The following is a 23,297-nucleotide window of genomic DNA, read 5'->3' as shown; positions in this document are numbered from 1 at the left end:
AAAAAAAAAAATTATGCGGTTGAAAAGAGCAAGCTGCAGAGTGAGATGTGCAGTGTGATGCTAGGTAAGTCAATAAAAACCCACCGAGGGACATGCAGACACTCACGGAAGTAGTTTATAAAAGGATGAGGAGGACATATGGCAAAAAACAGGAAAGTAAGGAATATCAAAAAGACATCTTGCTTTATCCATAACAGTCTTTTTTTTTCTTACTTTTGTGATTTGTTTTTTTTAAAAGATACATACACAGGAACAAGAAAGGCAGTGAATAAAACGGTGTTGAGGGTGTGGGTTTGGGGTGGTTAAAATCTGACATCCGAGGTGCAACCTCCCTGAAGGACCCAGAGAGCATTCCTGGGTCTGCAGAGCTGGACAGGGAGTGTGTGAGCTCTGTGGCCATCTCAGGACTGGGGTCATGCTCACATTCTGGAGGCCATGCTGGGCCCCACCTCCCAGAGCTTTCAGGGCTTTCCGTGTCAATGCTGGCCTCTTCTTCCTCTGCTGGACAAAGCTCCGGCCAGGCAGCTGCTCAGGGGCTGGCATGTGGGTACAGGGGGTTCTGCACAGGGACCCGGGACTGTGCAGGGCAGTGTTTCAGTGCCCCTGGGAGAAGCTGTCACACACACAGAACAGCAGGATAACCTGCCACAGCTTGTTCCCTTGAAGAGGTATTGAAAAGACATGGCAAGACTCTAACAATGTATTTGACCAAGACCTCCTCTCTTGGAAATTGTGAGCCAGCATCAATGAAGAGCATTCTACGTGGGAAGCTACTGACAGATACGGACCACATAGATAGTGAGAAGCAGTGGAAGCTGAGAAAAAACTGAAACAAGGGTATGTCCCGACTTACCAGCTAAATGCCAAATGCGTGTCCCGTAGCCCAGCACAGCTGGCCCCGAGGGTGGGGCCCCGGGGCCACCCACCAACCCAGAATCCCAGAGGGGAAGGGCCTGTGAGAGTTACTACCCTACGCAGTCTGTCCAGGGGCATTGCTGGGGCCCTCCTAAGATGCACGATGGATTACACAGAGCATGTCGTCTACACTGGAAAAAAATCTGTTGGTCTGAAATTGCAGACACAGGCAGAAGAACCAGCTTCCAGCCCCCCAAGGGGATTCCCACATTAGAAGTTTCTTGTTCTGCCAGACCACCCAGGGAGGGAATGCATGCCCATAACACTGTTAGTCAGTCTCCATGAAGATCCATCAAGCATTCTTTCTTCAGACTACGAATTTGCTCATTAGATCTGCAAACCCTCCAGCTATAGGCAACAATGACCCTCGTTCTTGTTAACTGTGTTGCCATTAAGTCAGAATGTGAGCTGCTTCTAAATTCTTCACTTCCCATGTTCTGCCTCTGATCATTTTTGTCTTCAATAAGCATCATTTGTTTGGAGAGACTGAACCTAAATGTAAAAATACAGGGGATTTGGAGGAGGCAAGTGGCATCACCCAGGAGACAGCAGCAGCCAGGATCAATAGAGGATGGAAGGGAGAAGCGTCCTTCAAAGAGACCTTCTGGGACTTCAGTGAGACACTTTGTCTGGGACCCAGAGGACACAGGGCATAAGGGCTGTTGGCATCATTTAACAGGATCTCAAGCCTGGCTTGGCCCTGTGGTGGGTATGGACCTCAAAAGATGGCCACGACCTAATCCCCAGAACCCATGAGTGTGGCCTTATATGGCACAAAGAGTGACTATCATCTTAGTGGCAAAAGATGTGATGAAGGATTTTGAGAGGAGGACCGTACTCTGGATTATCCAGGGGGGCCCGAAATGCAATCGTGTGTATTCTATGAGATAAGGAAGAGGATTGACAAAAGAGGAGGAGGCAGCGTGACCACAGAGACAGAGACTGGAATGGTGCAGCCACCGAATACTGGAAAAGGTGAAGAACACATTGTCCCCTAGAGACCCCAGAGGGAATGTGGCCCTCTCAACACCTTTACGTCAGACTTCTGACCTCCACAACTGATAGGGGGTAAGTTTTGTTTGTTTTAAGTCACCCAGTTTGTGGTCACTTGTAACAGGAGCCATAGAAAAGCAATACAGTACATGGTCCTGCCTTGGTGGCCTTGTGGACTGGACTCGTGTGGACCAGCTTCATGCTTGTTCTCAGGCCATGCAGTCAGTCTGGAGAGCTGAGAATTCTCCTAAGCAGGGAGTATAGGCTCAAAACAGTGTGATCTCAAATGCACACGAATATGAGCACACAAATGTGCACACATACCTGTGTGCATACACACACGTATCCATGTACACACGCATACACGCACAAAGCCCAGCAGAGATGGGCCATCCTCACTAGTTAGCCTAGCCCATGCTCTGGGCTCCAAGTCCTGAGGAAAGAGGACAACACAGTACGTTATTAAAGGCTGAGGATGGAAGATGATGAAGCAAACTCACAGGGTCACCAAAGAGGAGAGGCCGTGCTAACCCAAGCACGGTTCTTAGAGGCCATGGCAGAGCAGATGGAGGAGGGAGCCCAAGCCATTCTGGACATCTGGAGAGAGTGGGCTGTGAAAGTCTGCGTCTAACTTCACATTTGGTGAGACGTAGGGCACTGTTGGGGCTAAAAATTCAGGGATAATAGGAGGAGGAATTTATGTTTTAGAGAAATTCAAGTCATTTGAATGAATTTGTAGTCAATGAAATTATATTTTTCTGGAACCCATTTGCAGAATAATCAAGTGTTTTCTGAGTCTAGACTATTCTCAGAGCATACAGAAAGGCCTCGTGTGGATGTGAGGACTGAATGCCTTTTTGGAGCTAGTTTTCAGTTCAGGTTTTCACTTGGCTACTTATTGTGCCCTTGAAGAAGAATTCTGACCTCTCCAGGACTCAGTTTCTTCACCCATAAAATGGGAACAATATTGCCTGTGATGTTTAATTTTTATCTCAAGAAAGCTTGGTACCAAGCTGTTTAGTCAAACACTAGTTTAGATGTTGCTGTGAAGGTATTTGTGAATGTGATTGACATTTACTATCAGATGACTTAAGGTAAAGGAGATTATCCTCTATAATGTGAATAGGTCTCATCCAATGAGTTGAAGGCCTTAAGAAGAAAGACTGAGGTTTCCCGAGGAAAAAGAAATTCTGCCTCAAGACTGCAACATAGAAATCATGCCTGAGTTTCTAGCCTGCTGGGGCTCACACTACAAATTCCAGACTCGCGATCCTGCACAATTGTGTGAGCCAGCTAATTCCTTAAAAATAAATCATCTTTTTTATCTATCTATGTATCTGTCTATCTATCTATCTATCTATCTATCTATCTATCTATCTATCATCATGTGTCTCTGTATCTTGTTCCCTGGGTCCACTACTGAAGATCAAATCAGAAAGCACTGGGACTACTGGATTTTCACAAGCAAAAGAATAAAGTTGTACCCCTACCTCACATCATACACAAAGATTGACTCAGTATGGATCAAAGACCTAAATACAGGAGCTAAAACTATAAAACTCTTAAAGAAAACATAAAGATAAGTCTTCATGACCTTGGGTTTGGCAAAGGATTCCTAGGTGTGACATCGAAAGCAAGAGCAACAAAAGAAAAACTAGGTAAACTGGTCATCATCAAAATTAAAAAAAGTAAATAAGAGAAAGAGAGTGTGCATGTGGGATCAGGGAGGCAGGAAGGGGCAGAAGGAGAGGGAGAGGGAGCATCTTTTAAGCAGGCTCCATGCCCAGCACAGAGCCTGACATGGGGCTCGTTCTCAAGACCCTGAGATCATGACCTGAGCTGAAACCAAGACTTGGACACTTAACACCCACCCAGACACCCCAAAATTAAAAAAAAATTTGTACTTCAAGGACACCATCAAGAAAGTGAAAAGATAACCCATGGAATAGAAGGGAATACTTGCAAATCATATATCTAATAAGGGACTTGTACCTAGGACATACAAATAATGCTTATAACTCAGTAATAAAGGGACAAATGACCTAATTTAAAAATGGGACAAAGAACCTGAATAGACAGTTTACTAGGGAGGATATGCAAATGGCCAATAAGCACATGAAAAAATAGTTGGCATTCCTAGTCACTAGGGAAATGCAAATCAAAGCTAATTCACACTCACTGGGATGGCTAGTATCAAAAAGCCAGATGATAACGAGTGTTGACGAGGATGTGGAGAAATCAAAACCATCATACGCGCTGGCAGGAATGCAAAATGGTGCAGCTGCATGGAAAACAGTTTGGCAGTTCCTCAAAAAGTTAAAGAGAATTACCGCATGACCCAGCAATTCCACTCCTAGACATCCCCATCAGCCCCAACAAATGTGCAAAAGATCTAAACAGATATTTCATCTTGGAATATATACAAATGGCCAATAAATATATTAAAAGATGCTCAACACCATTAGTCATCAAGGAAATGTCAACTAAAGTCGATGAGAAGCCACTCTATATCCATTAGAAGAGCCAAAATTAAAGTCTGACTGTACATACCGATTCCTGGCATTGATGTGGAGGAATTGGAAGTCTCATATGCTGCTGGTATAAATTTAAATTTTGAAAATGGGTTATTTCTTAAAATGCTAAACATACATTCCTGTCCTAGTGAAAATAAAACCGTATATCCACACAGAGACCTATACTTCCACATTCACTGCAGCTCCATTTGTAGGAGTTATACATGGTCCATCAACCTGTGAGTGGATAACAGATTGTGGTTTATCTATGCCGTGGAATACTACTCAGCAATGAAATGAATAAATTAATGTGCACTCAACAACAGAGGGGAGTCTCAAAATCATTATGCCGTGTAAAGGAAGACAGGAAGAAAAAACCAGTACATGTGGTAAAATTCCATCTGAAATTCTGGAAAATGAAAACTAATCCACAATGGTGTCAGAAGGCAGATCAGTGTTTGCCTGAAGATGGAGACGTAAGGGGGTTTGGATAGCAATGAGGCATGAGAAAAATTTGAGGGTGAGGGCAATATACATTATCTTGATCTGGGTGATAGTTCCCTAGGAGAATACACATGTCAAAGCTCACCAGATTGTACACTTCAAATATGGTCAGTTCGATGTATGTCAGTTACACATCAATTAAGTTGTTTAAAAAAACAAAATACACATTAGATAATTTAAAAGTTACTGAAATATGAGAAAGAAAATAAGTGAACATGTGCACATACTCTCCGATTCAACGAGCTCAGTTTTGAGAATTTACAGAAACAAGAAATACTAGTCCTTAAGAACATGTGTTCAAGAACATTTATAACGATATTGTTTATAGAAGCAAAACCAGAAACAACTTAAAATATCTCTCAGTGGGAGAACAGCTCAGTAAATTATCAAAGACTACAATGCAGTCATTAAAAGGATGAACTTTATGTATATGTTTTAACAGTGAGGGTTGTTTCTGCTAAATGCTTAAGTAAGTAAAACAAAAGGCAAATTACCATGTATACACAGTATGGACACAATGTGTATGTAGATGACACTAAATGGGTGGATGGATGGATGGATGGGCATCCATAGATGACTAGACAATACATATCCTACATATGTGCGTTCATGTATGAATCCAGAGAAAAGTGAGGACGGCCCCACATGAAATGTCATTTCTGTATGCATAATACACATTGTTATTGGCTGGATTGGAATGGCTTTGGAAAAAGATTGTTCACACATTAATGAATTATTTAACTTGTAAAAATGAGTATGTTTTACCCTTATATTTAAAAAAGTAAAAAGAAAAAAAGTAAAAAGAAAAAGGATCAAAATAAAATAAAGACAGGATTCAACTTGCTTTTTGAAATGGATCCAAAAAATATGCTGGTTTGAGGTTTAGAGAGTCAGAGAGACACAGTTGAGATAAAGAAAGGGTAATAAAATGTCAATGTTAAAATCTAAGGACATGGATATTTGCTGTACTGCTTGAAAATGTCTATAAAGAACATTGAGGGAAAGACGAAGTCCGGGGACAGAGTTTTCTCCCCCTGGGCTTGGGGCCACACCCACAGGAGGACACATCACGTCTCCTTGCAGGCACTGACTCCACCCCCCTGGTGACTTGCAATGGACCCTCATTATTTTTTCCACATCCTCTGCGAGGCTCTGGGGCATCCATCTCCACAAATTGGCACCCAGCAACGGCTTCAGGGATCCCATCCTGAGACTGCATTTTTTTTTTTTATATTATGTTATGTTAGTCACCATACAGTACATCCTTAGTTTTTGATGTAGTGCTCCGTGCTTCATTTTGAAGGTATAACACCCAGTGCTCCATGCAATACGTGCCCTCCTTAATGCCCATCACTGGCCTAGCCCAATCCCCCCCCTCCCCTCTGAAACCCTCAGATTGTTTCCCAGAGTCCATAGTCAATCACGGTTCGTCTCCCCCTCTGATTTCCACCCCCTTCATTTTCCCCTTCCTTCTCCTAATGTCCTCCGTGATATTCCTTGTGTTCCACATATAGAGACTGCATTTTAAGAAGAGTCCAGGAGAGGCACTTTCCCCAAAGAAGGACTTTTCCTGGTCATCTTTATCCTCTGCCCTTCCTGGTCTGGGGGCTTTGCCTGAGCTCAAGCAACGACGGAGAAGTGGCCTCGGAGGCCCAGGATGGCAGTGTCTGACATGTGATTCCCCAAGTAGAGGCAGAGTGGAAGGCCCAGTCTTCCCACTGCGGACTAAGGCAGCCTTATTGTTATAATAAATCGGGCTCACCTCATTGGCTGCGAACAGTGGACTGATATGACCATATGTCACTTGGGCATTAAACAAATCCTAATGAGCTAAAAATATGTTTGTTTTAGCTAATTGACCTCTTCGGCCTTCATAAACCACTTGGTAAACATCCTCAGATAATGGTTTCCAGAGAGCGGATTGTGGCTCTCAAGGGTGCTGGGGAAGCCCCCCGTCCCTGGGAACAGCTCCCCAGCCCCCTGCTGAGGCACATGTGTGCACCGGCCTGCTGCCCGCATGACCCAAGGAGTGTGTGCTGCTGCTAACGGGGCAAAGTGAGAAGAGGGGAGTCAGGCCGCTCTCCCAGCGTGCTCTCCGGCCATGCGCTCTCTGGCTGTGGTTGTCTGTTAAACCTATAAGTACCACCCCCAGAGAGATGCGGAGACAAAGCAGGGGTTCTACAGTCTAGGCTCTGTGGCAGGTATTCTTGGAGATCTGCGGCAAGTCAGCTGCAAGCGTGTCACTTCCATGTGAAGGAGCAGGAGCTGGGAGGGAGCCTTTGAGTCGAGCTGTTCACCCGACACAGGCCTGTGTGCTCTGTGCAGGTGGGGGAACAATCCGGATGCCTGTGAGATCTGGGACCACAGAGACCCAGGGTCTACAACTGGGTTCTCCCTGCAAAGAGCGGGCCCCAGACCGAGCCCTCAACCAGCAGGGGTCTTCTTTAGCCGGGAGCATGGCCACTTGTTAGGTCACAGAGAGAACCTCACCTGACCTGGATTCACTGATCCTGTGGTGTCTGGAAGGTGGACACCGAGCCATTCACCACACACCGCACTGAGGTCCAGACATTGTATTCTTACTGTTTAAAAGGTGTTGGGGGGCCCACTCCAATTCCCTGGATGCATTAGCAAGACATAGAAATCAACGTCCAGCCCTGAAGTGGACGGCAGCCTCTGACTCAGCCTCTGCACTGTCTGAGCTGACTGCAGCCCCCCCCCCGACTTCTTCTCAATGTCCCTTTGCCCCCCACCTAAAATGATGGGCTGCAGTGAGCTACTGAGCTCTATTTCTTCAGCCGTACAGCAGAGATCATTTCCACCACGGAGAACTTACCAGTAATGGAATGCTCCCTTCTTGCCTAAAACCATGAGATGCTTTACACATAGTTTCTTTTTTTTTTTTTATGTGAAATATTTTTATTTTTTTTTTATTTTTTTTTTAATTTTATTTTATTATATTGTGTTAATCACCATAGAGTACATCCCCAGATTCCGATGCAAAGCTTGATGCTTCATTAGTTGCGTATAACACCCAGTGCACCATGCAATACGTGCCCTCCCTACTACACATAGTTTCTTGCTTAATCTACACAACAAGTAAGATACTTCCCTTAGGCCGCAGAGTAGAGAGTCACAGAGCCAGGCCTCCAATAACTTCTACCTAATTCCAGAGACATGGCTCACTCGGTGTGGTGGGGAAATGCTACTGACAGCAGGTTAATAGCTCTATCTTGCAAGGCTCTGGTGAAAACTGTCACCTTGTGAAGCGTGCAGCACAGTGCCTGGCATGTGGCAGGAATTCACATGGTGGTCATTCAGGTTACTGAACACAGAGGCGGCACAGCAAGACGAGATCCCACGTACCTTCTGGGTCAAACCACTTCGGCCCCTGCTCCCCGGTCCCCAGGGCTGATGCACTTGAATTAGACAGGATTAAAGGCTTACTGGAGCTGGAAGCCACACCCCAACTCCCGACTTTAGCCCCAGACCTTCTGTCCACCCGCTGAGAAGGACGAGGGAGGAAGGTGGCCACACAGGGCCGTGCCGTGGCCTTACACACAGTCAAGGGAGCTTTTGTGCAGGAGTCAGCTCTCCTGCTGGATCCCCATGACGAGAAAATGGGCCCTGATCTTGTCCACGCTGCTCTGTGGCCTGGCCGGCCCCACGCACTTGTTCCAGCCAAGCCTGGTGCTGGATATGGCCAAGGTCCTCCTGGATAACTACTGCTTCCCAGAGAACCTGATGGGGATGCAGGAAGCCATCGAGCAGGCCACCAAGAGTCGTGAGATCCTCGCCATCTCAGACCCTCAGACTCTGGCCCATGTGCTGACCACTGGGGTGCAGAGCTCCTTGAACGACCCTCGCCTTGTCATCTCATATGAGCCCAGCACCCTCGAGGCTCCCCGGCAAGCCCCAGCACTCACCAACCTCACGCAAGAGGAACAGCTTGCCCAGTTGCAGAAGGGTATCCGCCATGAGGTTCTGGAGGGCAATGTGGGCTACCTGCGTGTGGACGACATCCCAGGCCAGGAAGTGGTGAGCAAGCTGGGGGGCTTCCTGGTGGCCAGCGTCTGGAGGAAGCTCATGAGCACCTCTGCCTTGGTACTGGACCTCCGGCACTGCACTGGGGGCCGCATTTCCGGCATCCCCTACGTCATCTCCTACCTGCACCCCGGGAACACGGTCCTGCACGTGGATACCATCTACGACCGCCCCTCCAACACGACCACTGAGATCTGGACCCTGCCCCGGGTCCTAGGAGAAAGGTACAGTGCCGACAAAGATGTGGTGGTCCTCACCAGCGGCCACACAGGGGGCGTGGCTGAGGACATCACTTACATCCTCAAACAGATGCGCAGGGCCATCGTGGTGGGTGAGCGGACTGTGGGGGGTGCCCTGGACCTCCAGAAACTGAGGATAGGCCAGTCCGACTTCTTCCTCACCGTGCCCGTGTCCCGGTCCCTAGGGCCCCTGGGAGGGGGCAGCCAGACATGGGAGGGCAGCGGGGTGCTGCCCTGTGTGGGGACACCAGCCGAGCAGGCCCTCGAGAAAGCCCTGGCCATCCTCACTCTGCGCCGGGCCCTGCCAGAGGTAGTGCGGCGCCTGCAGGAGGCCCTGCAGGCCTACTACACGCTGGTGGACCGCGTGCCCACCCTGCTGCACCACCTGGCCAACACGGACTTCTCTGCGGTGGTCTCCCAGGAGGACCTGGTCACGAAGCTCAACGCTGGCCTACAGACTGCGTCAGAGGACCCCAGGCTCCTGGTGCGGGCCGTCAGGCCCAAGGAAAGCTCTGCCGGGCCCGAGATCGGAGACGACGACCTTCCGGAGGTGGTCCCCACAGTGCCCGGGGATGAGGCTGCCCGGCGGGCCCTGGTGGACTCTATGTTCCAGGTGTCCGTGCTGCCAGGCAACGTGGGCTACCTCCGCTTTGACAGCTGTGCCGACGCCTCGGTGCTGGAGGTGCTGAGCCCGCACATTGTGCGCCAGGTGTGGGAGCCCCTGCAGGACACGGAGCACCTCATTGTGGACCTGCGCCAGAACCCTGGGGGGCCATCCTCTGCCGTGCCCCTGCTGCTCTCTTACTTCCAGGGCCCCGACGCTGGCTCCGTGCGCCTCTTCACCACCTATGACCGCCGCACCAACGTCACACAGGAACACTTCAGCCGCATGGAACTGCTGGGCCAACGCTACCCCACCCAGCGCGGAGTGTACCTGCTTACCAGCCACCGCACCGCCACGGCCGCCGAGGAGCTGGCCTTCCTCATGCAGTCGCTGGGCTGGGCCACGCTGGTGGGCGAGATCACCGCGGGCAGCCTGCTGCACACTCGCACGGTGCCCCTGCTGGAGACACCCGAGGGGGACCTGGTGCTCACGGTGCCCGTACTCACCTTCATCGACAACCACGGCGAGTGCTGGCTGGGGGGTGGCGTGGTGCCCGATGCCATCGTGCTGGCCGAGGAGGCCCTGGACAGGGCCCAAGAGGTGCTGGAGTTCCACCGCAGCCTGGAGGCCTTGGTGGAGGGCACGGGGCACCTGGTGGAGGCGCACTACGCGCGGCCAGAGGTCATCGGACAGACCAGTGCCCTGCTGCGAGCCAAGCTGGCCCAGGGGGCCTACCGCACAGCTGTGGACCTGGAGTCACTAGCCTCCCAGCTCACGGCCGACCTGCAGGAGATGTCTGGGGACCACCGTCTGCTGGTGTTCCACAGCCCTGGTGAGATGGTGGCCGAGGAGGTACCCCCGCCACCCCCCATTATCCCCTCCCCAGAGGAGGTCTCCTACCTCATTGAAGCCCTGTTTAAAACAGAGGTGCTGCCTGGCCGACTGGGCTACCTGCGTTTCGACGCCATGGCTGAGCTGGAGACAGTGAAGGCCATCGGGCCACAGCTGGTGCAGCTGGTGTGGCAAGGGCTGGTGGACACGGGCGCGCTGGTCGTCGACCTGCGGTACAACCCTGGGAGCTACTCCACCGCTGTGCCGCTGCTCTGCTCCTACTTCTTTGAGGCAGAGCCCCGCCAGCACCTCTACTCTGTCTTCGACAGGGCCACCTCGAGGGTCACGGAGGTGTGGACCCTGCCCCAGGTGGCCGGCCAACGCTACGGCCCCCACAAGGACCTCTACATCCTGCTGAGCCACATCAGCGGGTCGGCGGCCGAAGCTTTCGCTCACACCATGCAGGACCTGCAGCGGGCCACAGTCATTGGGGAGCCCACAGCTGGAGGGGCACTCTCTGTGGGCATCTACCAGGTGGGCAGCAGCCCCTTATACGCCTCCATGCCCACGCAGATGGCCCTGAGTGCCAGCACAGGCGAGGCCTGGGACCTGGCTGGGGTGGAGCCGGACATCACTGTGCCCATGAGCGAGGCCCTCTCCACAGCCCGGGACATAGTGGCCCTGCGTGCCAAGGTGCCCACCGTGCTGCAGACAACCGGGAAACTGGTAGCCGACAACTATGCCTCCCCGGAACTGGGGGCCAAGATGGCTGCCAAGCTGAGCCGTCTGCAGAGCCGCTATTCCAGGGTGACCTCAGAAGGCGCCCTGGCTGAGATGCTGGGGGCTGATCTGCAGATGCTGTCCGGAGACCCACACCTGAAGACAGCCCATATCCCCGAGGATGCCAAGGACCGCATTCCTGGGATTGTGCCCATGCAGGTGAGATACAAGGGACACTTAGCCTAGCCCTGTCCCAGGAATGAGCCGACCACTTGTCTGCCCACCACGCTGGGCTCTGTGCATGGTGCAAGACAGTGGCCTCCAGACTTGCTTCTGTGTTTAAGTTCTCACTAGTCCCATCTTTTCCTTCCTCTCCTCCTGTCATCCCTTCCCCTTCTCGCGTCCATGAGGTCCCTGAGCACCTCCGTAGAACACTGGAGCCACAGGAGCTCAGTTTGGAAACCTCTGGTAGAGAAGGAGTTCAGCGGGGTGGAAGGCCAATGTTTGCAGCACTTCTTATAGTCAATGGTGAGGAAAAGGTCAGGTCATGAGAAGTCATGACGGTTCCCTCCTCTGGCAACATGGGGCTTATGTTCATTCTCCCACCTGCCCGCCTCAGGGGGCGGCAGTTTGTGTGAATGAGTTGAGGGGGTGGGGAGGGAGAAGCAGGCAGAAGTCTCGGCCTCACGGTTGCCTCAGAGCTAAAGCATGGAGCCCGGACCCGGGCTGGGGCGTGGCGAGGGGTGCCAGCGCGCAGCCCAGAGAACCACGGCAGTGGTGAGGCCCCCCTTGCCTGCTCCTCCCCTCCCACCGCACATGTCATTGTAGCTCCCCTGCTTCCGGAAGCTCACTCAGTGAGAGTGGACTCGGATCCGAGGGCCTGCTGGCTGGGAAATTCTGAGCAGGGTACTGTGGTCAGTTTATTTGAAGCCAGCAGTGACCTTTGGGGAAACACTGAAAAGGTTTCATGGTTGAGGAATTCTGCTGCTAGGAGGTTGAGGAAAATGTTCTCCAGACCCGTGGCCCAGATAAGCCAAGGGTTCACAAAGCACTCCCATCAGCTAGGAGCTTCATCAAAAAGCAGCATTTACGACATCTCTCCCCCTGGTTTCTCATCCATCATTTCACTGCCTAGTCACCAGTAGGCAGGGCAGCATTTGTCTCGGGTTTCCTGGAAAGCAGGTCTTGGGTGCAGGCGGTTCACGGGGGAGGCGGTCTCTAAAGCCGGAGTGAAGGAGCAGAGAGAGTGGGAAGGAGGGAAGGAGGAAAGCGGACAGGTGGGGACGGGTGGGTGCGTTATTGAGGACATTGCTTCTGAAGATTCCAGTGGGACCCTAGCAAGTGTGGGGAATGCCTCCCAGAGCTGTTCATCTGCAGATGGGACCCGGCAGCTCCTGTCCTTCATTGGCAGCTTGGAGAAGGTCCTGAAGGAGAGGGCGGAAAGGCACAGGGTGCCGGAGACAGGCCCTGGCAGCCAGGGCCAGCTGCAACCAGAGTCAGAGGACGGTTAAGGGCACCAGAAGCATCTACTGCAGAATTGTTATCCCCGTTTTTCAAAAAAGGAAACGGAAGCCCAGAGGGGTGCAGAGGAGAGTGGCCGATGGCCAAAGAGCTTGTGACTGAGGGCAAAGCAGGTGGCCCTGAACACTGCTTGCTCTCATTCCAGCCCACAGAGCCTGCATCCTTCTAGCAGTCTTGCAGAGAGAAGAGGAGGCACAAGGCATATTGGGGGAGCTTTGTATGTGCCAGCACTGTGCTAGGCTCACAGGGCCACCAGATTCCAAATCAAGGACTCACTCCTTTCCAGTGTAGCCAGGGTTCATGGTTTGGAGTCACATGTGGATTCAGCTTCTGGCTCCACCACTTACTGGCTGTGTGACCTTGGGCAAGTTACTTAATCACTCTGTGCTTCAGTTTCCTCATTTAAAGGACAGGGATGCTAAAGGGTGCCCTGAGGGTGATAGTAAGGGCTGCAATGTGCTCAGCACAGGGCCAGACCCCTGCTAAAGACTTAGAGACCCAGTACCTAGCTAATGTCTTCCCTCCCTGCCCCAGGGAAGGAGAGGAAGATGAGCTCAGAGACATTAGGAAGGTCTGGTGAGGTCAGTGGGGAGAGAGGGAGAGGAGTCAGAGTGGAGACTACACCATGGCCCGTGGTGTGGGGTTGGCACACATGAATGTTCTCCGTAAGGAGTCTGCCAACCACATCCTAGCAAACTTGGGTCCACATCCCAGGCCCACCAACCACATAAGCTCCTAGATGCTCTACTGTAAAAGGTCCTGGCACCTGCTACCTCCTTCAGATATGTTAGTCCCCTCCTATCCCTCAGTATCTTTCACATATAAAGGGAAACTATGGTGCCCCCTTGCTTGAGATGTCAAATCTGCTCCTTTGCTGACACTGAGCTGGACCACCCACCCAATCTTTCAGATTCCTTCCCCTGAAGTCTTTGAGGACCTGATCAAGTTCTCCTTTCATACTAATGTGTTTGAGGACAACCTTGGCTACCTGAGGTTTGACATGTTTGGGGACTGTGAGCTGCTCACCCAGGTGTCAGAGCTGCTAGTGGAGCACGTCTGGAAGAAGATCGTGCACACGGACGCCATGATCATCGACATGAGGTCAGTGGTCCCGGGAGAGAGGGGAGGGGTAGGCAGAGATCTCTGGCCCTGGGGGTTCTGGATTCATCGGTTACAGGGAGCCCTAGCACTGGTGGACTTTTTAAGGTCCTCACATGGTCCCAATGTTCATTCCAGGCTGAGAATCACTGGGCTACTCTTTGGCTCCCAAACTTGCCTGGTCATAGGATTCAGTGGAGAGAGAGGGAAAGGGAGACATGAAGAACAGTTTCCCGCGCCCCAATGCCACCCTACTGAATCCAGAGCTCCAGGGGTGAGGCCTCGTCATCTGTGTACTTGAAAGGCATCATCCCAGGTGATTCTGACGATCAATCATGTTTGAGACAGCTAGGCCAACACCTGCAATTGTGCCTCTCATGTCATAGAAAATCATGCCATGACCACTCTGGTCATGAGACTTAGAAAGCCAGGGTCCCAGAGAGAATTTGCAGATTAGCCACTATTGTTGCAAAAAGAATTCTGTGAATCACAAAATGACTGTTGGAGGGAGGCTTTCAGCTAGAGACCTCCCTCCTGGAGGGGATAGGAGATCACCCTCTCGCTTGCAGCGACCAGGCCCAGGCCTCCGTGACTCCCCTGGGCACCCTCTGTGGGCACAGGGAGAGGCAGGCTGCTCCCCCAGGAGGCAGAACGCCCACCCCCCAGCTGCAGGAGAGAAGCTGCCAGAATCAGCCAAGTCATGGCCGACAGCTCAGCCGTGGTTCTAGGTCGTCGTTAGGGGGCTCCGGATCTCAGAGGCTTGTTCTCCCTGGAAGAAGAAACATCTCCCAGGGCTCTAGGTGTGTGTGTGTCGTGTGTGTGTGTGTGTGTGTGTGTGTGTCCAGAACTCGTGCTTGAGGGCTCCTGTCTTACCCCTGAAGATTTTATCCTTCAAACACTTACTGAACATGCAGATGATGCCCATGCCAAGTCCCTTTCTGCTTAACTGTGTGGCCACATTTGTAAAAGAGGAAGTGGCTCAGCCTATAGCTGTGCTTTGCTTAAAGACCCTTCCAACCAGAGGTTTGAGGAGGTTCAGACGCTGAGGTCACAGGCCCTAAACCCAGTCAGGCCATCCTAGACCATCAACCAGAAGAGACTCTTCACATATCACCAGTCCACACTTCTTGCTCACAAATAAGGAGATAGGGGCCCAAGGAGTTCACCCAGCTGGGCATGTCCTAGGACAGGCGCAGGCTCTCCCCTCCACTCGCCCCCCACCCCACCCAATGTAGTTCCACAATTCTAAGCACTCTGCTACACTAAGTGCCCCATAAGAACACCCCAACAAAAATGTCCAGTAGGTTTTGTGGAATTATGAAGAATGCACCTGGGGAAGGCAGTGTCCTCACAGGCAGCAGGGGTGCAGGAGAGCAGTCCATGGTCAGTAAGTGGGGAAAATTTATCAACAATTTCATGACTGCAGGACTTGTCAGAGCCTTTAATGTAATTTATACAATATGTATCACATAATGTATTAATATGTGATCAGAAGGGGCAGGTATGGCATTCAATATTTTCTACACAAATTTGACCACAAAGTCTCTTGTTCTCAAGAGACTTGTATGCTGGGAAATGCCAACCAAGGAATTCTGCAGGAGGAAGATGGGGCACTAGGATGGGACACTGAGGCTGCCTGGAATTGGTGTCCTCCTCAGGGCAAAGGTCCCAGGCTCCCAGAGGGGAACTGAGGGCCTCCCTGTGAACTCCCCCACAATGGCTCCTACTTCCCTTCCCTCAGGTTCAACATTGGCGGCCCTACCTCCTCCATCTCTGCCCTGTGCTCCTACTTCTTCGATGAAGGCCCTCCAATTCTGTTGGACAAAATCTACAGCCGGCCTAATGACTCTGTCAGTGAGCTCTGGACCCACTCCCGGCTCGCAGGTGTGTGTAAAAGCCTTCCCTTTTCTGTTCTCATTCTAGAAGCTTCTTGAAAATTGGGGAAAGGGAAGATAGCTTGGGTTCAGGGAAAAGTAATAGTAAATGGGAATACAAAGACCCTGTCCTATGCAGTGTGCTTTTACATGTGATCCTTAATCCCTGCAAAATGCTACCATTATACTTAATTTCTAGAGGAGAAAAATGAATCTTAACTAGGTTGAGTATCATATCTAACATCACCCAGCTAGTAAGTGAAAGAGCCAGAATTTGAACACTGGCTTGTCGAAAACCAAAATGCCCTTCATTCTCGCCACTACAACCATCAGCCTACAAGACAAATGCAGAACTAGAAGGATCTCCCTACCCCTCGCCAAATCCCACAGGGTGCCTAGCACCCATCCTGCCTGAGCTCCCAGCAGCAGCTCAGCATACTTGCTTGAAGAAAGTTCGTGGCCCTGGGCCCAGAGCAGCAGTCAGAGGAGCAAGTGCAGGCCCAGGGCTCTCACAGCCCCATTGTGGGTGACAGACTCACTCCGACTCGCTTGCTCAGCATGACAAACCAAGGAACCTACACTCCCATCCAAAAACGGGCTGGGGGACCAACGGTGGGGGGCATGTATGACCAGAAGGTCACCCCACGATTAGCACTTGTACACTTCCTTATCATACGAGGATTTGAGCAGAGCTTCAAGACATACATTCAAACATATTGCAAAATATAAATAAAAATTAGAACCAGGTGAGTTGTAAATTCAAACAGACATTCAAAACCAAGAGGTACAAATAGATTCATATCTGCAGATCACGGGGTCCTAGAATTGTGGTGTCTAACCTGGAAGCTACAGGCCACATGTGGCCACTGAGCATTGAAACGGGGCTCATATGAACAGAGATGTGGAAAGTGGAACGTGCACACCAGATTTGGAAGACTTTTTATGGAAAAATAAGGATGTAAAATATCTCAGTAATTTTATTGATTACATTTCCCAGCTATATTGAGTTAAATAAAACATTATTAGGATTCATTTCATCTGTTTCTTTTCACTTGTTCAATGGGACTCCTAGAAAACCTGCAGTGACATTGAGGCTCACATTCTGGCACACGTTGCATTCCTATTGGAGATCGCTGTCCTAGAGGGTCATTGGCCGTGAAGTCACACGTTTGTCTGTTCCTGGAGCCCCAAGTGAAAAGTGAGACTGGTCAGGTTAGGTATTCTAATTACGCATGAAGAGGAAGCACATCCTTTTTTTGGGCGCACAGTCTGGTGTCTATTTCACAGAAGCAGAACTGGAGCTCAGGAAGGAGTGATTTGCATGTGGACACAAGGCCACAGAAATAAATTCCAGGCCTTCCTCTTTGCGGGTCCAGAGAGTATGGAGAAGGCAGGTGCCCCAGGGTGCTGACTGGACTCGCCATCTTCAAGGACCTTCTATCTTCCAGGTGAACGCTACGGCTCCAAGAAGAACGTGGCCATTCTAACCAGCGCCCTGACAGCCGGTGCCGCAGAGGAATTTACCTACATCATGAAGAGGCTGGGCCGGGCACTGGTCATCGGGGAGGTGACCAGTGGAGGCTGCCAGCCACCGCAAACCTACCACGTAGATGACACCCATCTCTACATCACCATCCCCACGGCCCGTTCGGTGGGGGCCACGGATGGCAGCTCCTGGGAAGGGGTGGGCGTGGTGCCCCACGTGGCTGTGCCGGCTGAGGCAGCCCTCACCAGAGCCAAGGAGATGCTCCAGCACACTCTGCTGAGGGCAAGGCGGAGCCCTGGGGTGGACGGGACCCCCGGGCCACATGGCAAGGGCACTCCAGCCCGTGGTCCTGCCTGAGGCCCTGAGGGGCAGCAAAGGGGCCCACTGGGCTCCAGTAGAGTTAGAGTTGGAGGTACCCTTGGAGTTCATCCAGTAGTCTCTTCACCACTGCCAACATCTCTGTTTGAGCATCTAGGGACAGGGAGTTCACCCCTCAGAGGCAACCCCCTCCATAGTAGTTTTTTGGGGGAGGTGAAGTCCAGAGGCACCCCCACCCATGCTTCTTAATTGCCGACCCCTGGTCTTAGAGCAGCCCTGTCCAATAGAGTTACAACGCGAGCAGCAGATACGGGCACATGCGCCACTTGACATTTTCTAGTAGTAAAAAGAAATAGGTGAAATTTCTTTTCATAGTGTAATTTATTTAACTGACTATATCCCCAGTAGTACCATTTCAGCAGTATAAAAATTATTATGAATGAGATGTTTTTGCAGGGAGCCTTTGAGATCTGGTATGTAGTCCGCACTTAGAGCGCATCCCCTTCCTCACACAACGTCCCGTCCTTGGTGGCCACATGCAGCTGGTGGATCCCATGTGGGACAGCGCAGGCCCAGAGGCCAGGGACCCCCACTTCCCCAGCACACTGTCCCCATTCTGCCCTCCCTGCATCTACATCTTCCCCATTAAAACACCTCTCCCTCCTTCCCTGGGATTGTTTCTGTCCCCATCATGCTTCTCCGGGGCAACGGCCATCCTCGTCTCCTACTGCCCGCCACTTAGCACAGCACCTGGTGCCCAAGGACCACACATGAGTGTCTGGCCGCAAGTCTGTTTTCGTCCAGGTGGCAGCCCTTAGACACTTGAAGACAGGACCAGTTCCACTTAGAATTCTCCCAATCCAATTCTATACGGCAAGTCTCTCTTCCCTTCACATGTTGCTCCCATGACCTTGTTCTACAGCTTCTGCCAGGGACTCAAAAGTGACCTCTAGGGCCATGCACCATTTGGACATGCAGAGTTGCAACTTGAGGGGAGAGTGCCCCTGGATGGTGGACTGGGTGCCCGCCCTTCTTGGCCTAGTACAGCCAATCACTGTGCTGGCTCCGTCAACCAAGCCCACTGCTAACAGGGTGAGAAGCTGGCAGACCCCAAGACCTCCTCCAGAACCGAGCAAGCCCCAGGAGGAGATGGGGAGCTCAGGAGGAATAAGGCCCCTGTCTGGCCCTGGAAGCCAAGCAACCTTACTTTGCTGGAAATCACCAGGGACCCTAAAGTGAGAGACTTCCAGGATCCTGCCCAAAGTCATGATGGGGATAAAGCTGGAATAGTGGGGACATCCACAGCCGCCAGTTAGTGCTCTCAGAGCCCCGGCTCCAAGATGCCTGAGTGAGGATGAAGTCGTGGTGCCGTCTGGCCTTGCTGTCTGGTGAGTCCACCTGGGTGCTGCCACAGGCGACATCCCCCAGGGCACCAGGCTAACTTCGCTAAACAACCCTGACTTCACCAGCTTCCTCCCCAGGTTCCAGAGAGCTGTGGAGTCTGAGCACGCCCCTGGGTCACCACTAATATCTAGGGATTTCGCCACCTGGAAAACCTTGAACCTACCCTGTCTAAATAGGAAAGCTCTAATGGAAGGCCTTCCAGTTCTTCTTCCTTCTGCTAAATTCAACTAAGATCAAGTGCATGATTAAATGTTATCAGTAGCACAGATGCTGGGATCTCACCCTTTTCTTCATTAGACCTATTAACATCCAGGCAGATGTGTGATGCCCCTACATGCTTACATTCTAGGGGTTCTCTCTCCTCCCTCCTCCTTCCCACCCCTCCCCACACACAGCTATCTGATGGACCACCTAAACCAAACAATGGTTCCTCTAGGAGGTAGAATCAGGGGTAATATTTTAACGTTTTTTTCTTTATACTTTTCTCTTTTTCTTAAATCCTTATAAGTAGCATAGGTCATAATTTTCAAATGCAGCAGTCATTATTCCAAAAATGAAATAAATAAAACAAATTATATCTTGAGTCACCAACCATACCTTAGTGATTACTAGTAATTGCTTATTTTTGATATTATCTGGATTTCCTTGATTTACACAACTGACATGTACTGACAGTTGATCTTGTTTAAGGTGTCAGGCTGGTGCTGGGGATCTGCCGATGGCACAGATCTCCATGGGTCTTAAATAGGGGAAGCGGTGCGCAGCTCTCAGGGTGATTGACATACATAGTTCTCTTCTGAGCCTCACAGTGTGGACAACCATTTATTTTTAATAGAACACATAACAAATTTGTGTGTCACCCTTGCGCAGGGACCATGCTAATCTCTGTATCGCCGTGATTTGTGTATATGCGCTGCCGAAACGAGCACTGGGCAACCATTCTTACCATTTCCGCAGGAGTCAGCTGACACTTAGTTAAGCTCAATAATTCACAGCAGGGCACACGGGTAGCACAATGGACATGTGTCCTCCTTTAGGCCACCCAACACATGCACCCCCTTTGAATGTTCAGAGACCAACTCCCCATTTGAACCTGTGGGAAACGGACTCACTAAGAGCAGTGAGGTGTTTGGGAGCCCAGTTCCGTCCTGAACCTGGCCCCGGGGGAAAGGTCAGGCCAGCCACTTCCCAGCTGCACAACCCTGGGCAAGTTGCTTCACCTCTTCGGGACTCAGTTTTTCTCATCTGTACAATGAGAGAGACATAATAGCACCTTCAGGGCTATGAAGACCAAATGAGCTAATCCAGTGTCCAGCCAATGTCATCTGACACCATTTCCCCACCATCAAGGGGGACACACCAGAAGTTCACTTTCCCAGCTCCCTGGCCAGCAGGGTATGGGCACGAGGTCCTTCCTGGGCCAATCAGAGGTCCCTGTGCAGAATATTTCATATGTTTAAGCAGGTTGAATGTTTAAGCAAGTGGGAGCTGGGCAGCAGCAGTGGCCACATGCCTAGTGTGCAGGATAGCGGAGTCATGCCCCCGCTCAGCGTGGGGGACAGCAACGTCCTCCAGAGGCCGTCCCCCTGCTGGACCATGGCTGAGGTCCTGCTGAGTAGCTCATTTTTCCTGCCCACTGTCCACCCCAAACCCTCAGCCTGCCTATCCAATGCTGGGTGCAGGCCAGGCTCCTCTCAAGATATCCTTTTCCGCTTCCATCAACCACAGACTTTTTTTTTTTTAAACAAACTGTACTGTCTGGTACAGCTGGGCTAGGGGACAGGTGAGCTTGGAAGCCCCATCTGTCTGGCTACAAAGACCCTGATGTTTCTACCATATCATGAAAAGGCCCTGGGCGTGGTCTGGAAAGAGGGCCTGAAGTGGGAGGAGGAGACCAAAGGGGTCCTGTTCAGACTAAAGAGAGTGTCAGTATTCCTGAGCTGGTTTTCTTGCATTGTTACCTACTTAGAGACAGAAATATGGAGAAAAAGGAAAAGGAAAACAAAATCCCACCAGGCCTCTCTTCCGATGGCAGAGCCAGGTGACCCACAGCTGCCTAGCAGCCTCTGCTCCAAGACTATGGGCCCCTTGAGCTCTTGATGTCCCAGTATGAGCTCATCACCTCTACCTTCTTTCACCTTGCCTGGCCAAGGCCTGCTCCTGTCCCCAAGACCCCATCTTGTGCACAGCCACACCTCCCTCCTGAAATTAGGGCAGATACTTGAGAGCTAACCCAAACTCCCTCCTCTCTACCCCCACCCTGCTGTGTCCACACAATCACGAGGATGATGAGTTGTCTGAGTTAATAGCACTCTGCTCTGGGCCCACCTGCCATTCCCCCTCCCTTGTTTTGGGGTCCTGGCTTGGTTCTTATATTCCCACCACAGACTCCTACCCCCATTCTGTGGCCCAGCCTGCAGTCAGGGCCACTGCTCTGCCATGCAACCTTCTCAGGTCCCCCTGCTTGAAGACCCCCCCACATAAGGCACCCACTAACTTGCAGTGAGAGGGGCTGGGCCAGCCTGTCCTCCCCTTTTCCTGAGGTAACCCCAGGCCACAGACAGGCTGGACCTTCACCATCAGGATCCTTGCTGGAGACTTCTCCGAAGCCCCCAGCCCAGCAGGAGCCAGGGACCACCCTGGAGCATCAGAGGGGAGGAGCCCAGCTCTTCTCCCATCTCACCCTCCTGCTTGCTATGTCTCTGCGTCTGCCCACATGGCCCAACACACAGCCAATGGCCATGTTTGCATGTCACTGAGGGCCTTGATTATCCACACCTTTAATGCAAGGAGAGGACACAGCTCAGAAAAAAAGGATGCAACCCAAATCACTTGCGGGCAAAGAAGCCTGCCTAGGAGATCCCCACTGGAAGACACGCATCTTGCACCTCCTGGGTCCCATAGGATTAGCAGCCACCTGGACCAAGGACCTCCTTGCCTCCTTGCTGATGAGAGCAGCTGGCAGTGAAAATAGCTTGCTAATCCAAGCAGCTTAGAATAGCAAGGGTATCAGAGGCCACTGGCTTCCTGTCTCCTGCCCCAGGAAAACATAAGACAGCCAGGGAAGAAAATGTTAAATTTAAGGAACCCCAACCCCCCTCCCAGAAGGTACTGCCTCCCCAACCCCCATTCAAAATTGGTTTCCGGAAATTCTCTCCCAGGAAGTGGCACAAATTAAAACACACTGGAGAATAATTTATTTTAAAAAAATAAAACATTTTTTCTATGAGATTTATCTCTTACTATATGATTTTTAGTCCTCTCTCATGACTTCTACTACAAAAACAAAAACAAAATTATGCAATTAACCAGGGTTTGTAAAACCCTCCTCTGAAGAGAAGTGGCCTGCAGGGGAGGCCCGCTGCCTCCAGGGGGCGCCAGCACCTTTCAAGAAAGGGGGAATGCAGGGTTCACCTTGGAACAACTGGTGAGTTTAAGCCGGATGTGGGAGGTTCTCTTCTTGCGCCCAGAATAATAGGGCGGTTTGTGTAAGGTTAGCAGGGCTGGGCCCAGCACCCAGCCTCTTCCAAGTCTGGATACATAAGAGTCAGGGGTCTCCAGCTGGTCGTTCCTCCCTCTCCGCATCACCATCACCGCTAATGTGCTTTTTAAGTCCATGCTATTCCGGCCATTGGCTTTTAAAAACTAACTGAATCACTAATTTCACATACAGTACCGATTTCTAGCCTTTCTTGAGGCCTGTGTTCAGCCCGGCACTAAAACTCCTTCCTTTACCCAGGACACAGGAATTCTAGGTGTCAGACCCACCCTTCCTCCTCCTCCCTCCCCTTCCCTAAGCCCAATGGACTTCACTCACATTCAGTGATCTAATTATAGAGTCATTTGAGTAGGATACCCTGTCTTTACCGTCTAAGATTCAAGAACTGGCCAGAAGTTGAAATCCAGGATCCCAGCCGGAGGGGGGAGGGGGAGATTTTGGTTACAGTTGAGAGCTAAAATGGACCTGAATTCAGAATGTCTTATTTCAGTCTCATTAGCACATTTTGGGGACTCATAAATCTTAACTGAATGGCTGCTGCTTGGGAGATTAAGATATACATTGCCATTGTCCAGCCACTAGAAGGTGTTTTCCCTCGCCTATTCCAAGAAATTAGCCAAGCCTTTCTGTTCATTGACTCAGTAGTTTTTGTGTGACATCTGTAATGACAACATGCCAGAAAAGAGCCAAGGCCCAAGATTCTGGAAGAGGGGAGGAGACTGAACACATTGGAG

At 51.0% G+C, this 23,297-nt stretch overlaps 1 protein-coding gene and 1 non-coding gene across 2 annotated transcripts; one reads left to right on the top strand and one right to left on the bottom strand.

Annotated features, from left to right (window-relative positions):
- The first annotated feature begins 8,534 nt into the window (after positions 1-8,534).
- RBP3 (retinol binding protein 3) lies at positions 8,535-17,699 on the top strand. Its single transcript, XM_002930073.3, has 4 exons — positions 8,535-11,582; positions 13,795-13,985; positions 15,724-15,866; positions 17,305-17,699. The coding sequence occupies exons 1-4, from the start codon at positions 8,535-8,537 to the stop codon at positions 17,697-17,699; spliced, it is 3,777 nt and encodes a 1,258-aa protein (XP_002930119.1).
- A 2,190-nt stretch (positions 17,700-19,889) lies between these two features.
- LOC117802839 lies at positions 19,890-19,993 on the bottom strand. Its single transcript, XR_004626360.1, has one exon. It is a non-coding gene; the product is annotated as a U6 spliceosomal RNA (small nuclear RNA).
- Between the last annotated feature and the right edge of the window lie 3,304 nt (positions 19,994-23,297).

Source organism: Ailuropoda melanoleuca, chromosome 6, assembly GCF_002007445.2.
Source record: "Ailuropoda melanoleuca isolate Jingjing chromosome 6, ASM200744v2, whole genome shotgun sequence".
NCBI lineage: Eukaryota > Metazoa > Chordata > Mammalia > Carnivora > Ursidae > Ailuropoda > Ailuropoda melanoleuca.
The sequence above is the reverse complement of the archived record's forward strand: the minus strand, read 5'-3'. Positions and strand labels throughout refer to the sequence as shown.

What these genes read in the sequence shown, in the direction of transcription:
- RBP3 (XM_002930073.3), top strand. Translation starts at nt 8,535, where the DNA reads ATGACGAGAAAATGGGCCCTGATCTTGTCCACGCTGCTCTGTGGCCTG. An exon ending in CTGGGATTGTGCCCATGCAG is followed by an intron (nt 11,583 to 13,794) that starts GTGAGATACAAG and finishes CCAATCTTTCAG; the next exon opens with ATTCCTTCCCCTGAAGTCTT. An exon ending in GACCCACTCCCGGCTCGCAG is followed by an intron (nt 15,867 to 17,304) that starts GTGTGTGTAAAA and finishes TCTATCTTCCAG; the next exon opens with GTGAACGCTACGGCTCCAAG.